At 45.9% G+C, this 5,072-nt stretch overlaps 1 protein-coding gene across 1 annotated transcript in view; it reads right to left on the bottom strand.

Annotated features, from left to right (window-relative positions):
- Positions 1-5,072, bottom strand: part of BBS2 (Bardet-Biedl syndrome 2) — a 28,656-nt gene that overhangs the window by 14,144 nt on the left and 9,440 nt on the right. The window contains exons 2-5 of the mRNA XM_009994905.1: positions 3,194-3,421; positions 2,706-2,831; positions 2,366-2,428; positions 1,584-1,661 (exon numbers count right to left, since the gene is read on the bottom strand). Of these exons, the coding sequence (XP_009993207.1) occupies positions 1,584-1,661; positions 2,366-2,428; positions 2,706-2,831; positions 3,194-3,421 (495 nt within the window). The remainder of the gene's footprint in view (positions 1-1,583; positions 1,662-2,365; positions 2,429-2,705; positions 2,832-3,193; positions 3,422-5,072) is intronic.

Raw genomic sequence — 5,072 nt, 5'->3', positions numbered from 1 at the left:
AAAGAGCCAAGAGTCCTAACTCAGCCAGTTTCTCACTGCTGCTAAGACCCATTACCCTACAGTTTTCCATTGTGCTAAGGCTCTTCTGAATGCTTGGAAATGCAGGTTTTTCCACACACTAAGGCTAGAGATGTTAATGTCAGGAGGGAACAACTGCAATCATCTGTCTGGTCTACACAGCACAGGAGACTTCCTTGAATTAAATCCTTCCCAAGCCTCTTAAGTAAATTCAGCTGACAGTGCTCCTTGATGGTTGTTTTTTTACCATAAAACATGGTTTCCAAACCCTTTATCTCTGCTCTCCCAGATCCTTCTTCAAAGGCTTTCCCAGTTTTCAAGGCTCACTCTAAACCATGAGCACTCAGTAAGGACAGAAGACCCCAAAACCAGTCAGAAACTTGACAGAATCAATAGTGTCTTCATACCACAAAAGTCTATGCTCTCAGTTTCACCACAGCAAAGGATTAAACACACAAAATACAAACCATTCCAGACTTCCAACACAAGTACAATTCACAGTTCTGCTGTTCCCTGGATTTACTTCCCTAAAAAGAAGGGTTGAGGTGCAGCTGTGTCCTTTTAAATTAGAACGGGATTGTTAACAGGCCTCCTAAGACTCTGCAGGTGTGAATTTAAAACAATTCTACTCTGGATCTGGAAATAAAGGGAACCTAAAGGCCCATTTAATTAGAAATCACACCATGACTCTGGTGGGGCTCCTGCACAGTCAGCAGAATGTATTAGAGGCCCAGTTCTAATTCCAGCTTCCTTTCCTACTGCCCAGATTGACTTTTATAGCTCTTGGTAAGTGGTTTAACAGCTAACTAAGCCTTTTAGTCCCAACTTGGGCAGTGGGGAGACTGCAGATCTGCAAGGCCAAAGGTCTGTAACACTCTACCCTAAATGCAAGAAGGGTAATTTACTCCCCTCCAAACAACCAACATTTGGGGGGCTTGATCTAGATGATCTATAAGGTCCCTTCCAACCAAACCGTTCTATGATTCTATGACACGATTTAGAAGTGGAGATTTTCTCTTGGTTCTTAAGCTAAAGAGCAACTCCCACACCTTTTATTTATCCCTCTGTAAACCCACCTGCCACATACTTTACTTTAGGCACTACAGCCCTGTTTAGACAACCAGTGTGTAACTCCAACTGCAACACAAACCTCTTGTTTTTCCTGGGCAACCTCCTTCTACCCTGCCAAGCACTGTCTGGGTACACACAGGGACAAGCTAATTCATCACGATTGTGTCAATGCATTTGAGGAAACCTGGAGAAGACATTCCAAAGCACCAGGAGCTCCCATCACAATCCAGTAACCTTAATCACTTCTAGATGTGACTTTCAGTCAAGCAGTAGTTGCTTTTCTCAGCCTGCTGAGAGGTTTATAAATAAACAAAGCCAAAAACTCTGCATATAACGAAAGACATAATTAAGCCCTAAGTTCTGCAGTTCCAGCAGAACAGATACTGTGCCAAACAGTTAAGTAACTACTTAACTACACTATAAATTCAAACCAGAGAAGCTTTACAGCACACAATACTTTCAGCTCCATCAGCAATTAGCTAGAAGTCATTTACCTCTGTTTCTGACATTTCTGCAATGATCTCATCTTCTTTGAACACCCGGATGTCAAAATCTTCAGAGCCAACAAGGAGCTAGAAGAAAATCAAAGTCTACCTTAAAAATAGTTATTCAAGCTAAGGAAATAAAAAGGACACTCTCCAAACTATTCTTGGTCTCACACCCTATCAGCAAGTTGCTTGTTACAAGCTGCCTTCATTTGAAATCAGAAAAGCAAAGGATGTTTCATCCCTCTGTGTCTCTATGAAGAAACAGGAGGGCTGGATGTTCATTTCTTGATTTCACCAATTGCAGGTGAAGCTGCTCAGAGCACAGCTTTTTAAGGGCTTCCTTGTACATGTAAGATGCTTCTGAGCTGTTTATCTGAAAATTTAAAAGGATTTATAGCCATCTTCAAGAAATACCAGAGATAGATGCCTCACAACTGCTGATCACAGGCATCTCACTGTGTTTCTCCTGGTGTAGTTCAGAAAAATGAGTTTTCCATTCAATGGAGTCACCAGCCAGGCAGCACAGCTGTAATGATTCCAGAAATGCCCAATTTTCCACACTCTGAGCAGTGCCAGAGATCAGTGGTGCTTCCTTCTGCACAGGCAGAGCATTTGTGCACGTGTTTGCTCGACCAAGAGTCTGCAACAGCCACGACTTGGCTGCAGGGATCACCTGAACAGGTGATACAAGTCAGTCACATTTGATAACCCCCTTTTTTTTTTTTAAATCAACATTTCACAATGAGAGCATGAAAACAGCTAAATTCACACATAAAAGAGTTCCAAACCTCAGTTTTGCCATCCCCATCAAAGTCACAGAGGGCTAACGAACGAACATTGTCTCCAGTAACCTAGAAGGAGAAAGAAACTCCTCAGCACTGGTAACAGCTGCTGAAATCAACTCTTTTTATTATCTCAGCTGCAACAATTGATATCATCAACATTCAAGCAACACCTGAGTGCACTGAATACTTAACCAAAGCACAGCTTAAGGTCTGAGAGAAATGCAGAAGGCTCAACAACCAAATGAATATTGATGGCATTACCAACAAAAAAATAAAAGCAAGAGGAATTAAAGCCACTGAAATAATCTGGTAATAATATAAAAAGAATTAAGGGTAGTCTTACTGTCCAAAAAAGGTCATTTCCTCCATAGTCAAAGCCCTGCAGGGCACAGTTTCCACCAATAATAGCAAGTGGAGATGAAATATCTCCCAGCTTTCCAAGAACTATGGCATTGGCTCCATCTGAAACCTGCAGAGAAGCATGAAAAGGAAGAGCAGACAATGAGACAGCAAAGTACAGAAAGCAGGAAGAGCTTCCAGCAGCATCACCAGCAGTTTAGCTCAGCTCTGAATGCCTATTCAATCTTATTTTCAATTTCTTACTACCAAAGGCTGCTCTTGCATGTGCACAGACATATTCACATTTTTCTTTTAAAATACTCCAGAGGTTCTAAAGACAAAATATTCTGATTACAGGAATTAAGACAAAAACAGCAGAGTAAATGAACTGACAAAGAAATAAAAAACTGTGACGTTTAGAATGGAAAGAAAAAGAAAACAGTAAAGATACTAAAAAAGAAAATCATAAAGCAGGCATTTAAATGAACTTGCCTCTCTGTAGAACAAATCTGAGTTGTTATAGACATCATAAGCCAATAAATTAGTCTGGGTTCCAACCAGGAGACAATCATAACCAAGCTGAGGGTTCAGCACTCCCGCAGTAAGACAAGTGATCCCTTGATTAATGTTGAGAAGAGAAATGTCTGAATCCTGGTTACTTTGCACCATTCTGTTTGTGCTTGTTCTCTGCCCTCGGGCATGAGGATTATGAATAAACACCTTTAGAAACAAAGATACAAATATTATCGTCAAGGTGTGTGTGTTTGTATACAAACATTAGAGGCTGTTTGGATAATAACTGGGGGGAAAAGGACTTGACTCAACCAAAATGTGGACAAAACACTTAGGTTTTGGCTGCCAATCCTGTTTCCGAGTTATTATTTAGTTTTCAACTCCACCAAACCAGGGAAATAGCAGGAAAACCCCTGCTTTGGCCAGACCTTTGTTTGGTTTGTTTCTGCAAACTGCAACTGCCAAATCTTCTGGGTAGGGTGGGGGGAAACAAACAAAAGGGAACAACAACAAACTAAACAAATTACACCCAACAGGTAACAGTGTTTATCACCAAACCCCAAACATTCAGCATAACTTGCCTGGTGTCTATTTGCAAAATGCATCTGGAGGTGAACGTGGGCAATATATATATAATACATATATATTTATAGTTATATATATACAAGGGGCCTGTGACAAGTCAGTTTTTGTTCTCTCTGCCCAGTTATCTGGAGCAGAGCTGCGGGATCACAAAATACTACCCTTAGCAGCCTTCACTTTGCAGAGTGTGTCTCTGGCACCAGCCCGTGCTCCTTGTTGTTCCTAAGGGCTCCAAAATCAAATGAATAACAAGGCTCTGCCCCATCACAGCTGAACCATCTCTGCATCTACAGCAACCTCTGCGGGTTTACGCTTCAGCCCATGTTTTCTTTGCTACTCAGGCTGCATTTAAACCCTCTTTTGCTCATCTGGGAAGCTCAGGCAGAGCCCACATGGTGTTTTCTGCTCCCTCGAGGCAGCTTTTCGCCCAGCTCGGCCGTTACCAGTGCTGAGCCTGCACCAGAACGTGGGGGGCTCAGACCCACGGGATGACGCTGGAAAAACGGGGGGAGTTTCCTTGGTGATTTGTGTAACCAGCCGTGAATTTCAGCCAACGGGCAGCACCCCCAGGGCAGGGCTCGGCCTCTGGGTGGCACCCCCAGGGCAGAGCCCAGCACCAGGGCAGGTCCCGGTACCCCCAGGACAGGCCCCGGACAGGCCCCTGTACCTCCAGGACAGGCCCCAGTCCCTGGGTGGCACCCCCAGAGCAGGGCCCGGTACCCCCAGGACAGGCCCCGGTTCCCCCAGGACAGGCCCAGGACAGGCCCTGGGTCCCCCAGGACAGGCCCAGGACAGCACCCCCAAGACAGGCCCTGGTTCCCCCAGGACAGGCCCCGGTTTCCCCAGAGCAGGCCCAGGACAGGCCCCAGCACCCCGGGAAAGTTCCCTCCCAGCCCAGCACGGAGCCCACACCCCAGGAGGCAGGGAAGGAAGCAGGGAGGGAAGGAAGCAGGCAGGCAGGGAAGGAAGCAGGCAGGCAGGGAAGGAAGCAGGCAGGCAGGGAAGGAAGCAGGCAGGCAGGGAAGGAAGCAGGCAGGGAACCAGGCAGGGAGGGAAGGAAGCAGGCAGGGAAGCAAGCAGGCAGGGAAGGAAACAGGCAGAGAGGGAGAGAGGGAGGGCAGGGAGGCAGGCAGGGAGGGAAACAGGCAGGGAAGCAGGCAGGCAAGGAGGCAGACAAACAGGGAGGCAGGCAAAAGGGAGGCAGGGGGGCAGGGAAACAGGGAGGCAGGCAAACAGGGAGGCAGGCAAAAGGGAGGCAGGGCCGCCCTCACCTTCC

The sequence above is a fragment of the Chaetura pelagica genome, unplaced genomic scaffold (assembly GCF_000747805.2).
Source record: "Chaetura pelagica isolate M959 unplaced genomic scaffold, ChaPel_1.0 scaffold93, whole genome shotgun sequence".
Taxonomy (NCBI): domain Eukaryota; kingdom Metazoa; phylum Chordata; class Aves; order Apodiformes; family Apodidae; genus Chaetura; species Chaetura pelagica.
The sequence above is the reverse complement of the archived record's forward strand: the minus strand, read 5'-3'. Positions and strand labels throughout refer to the sequence as shown.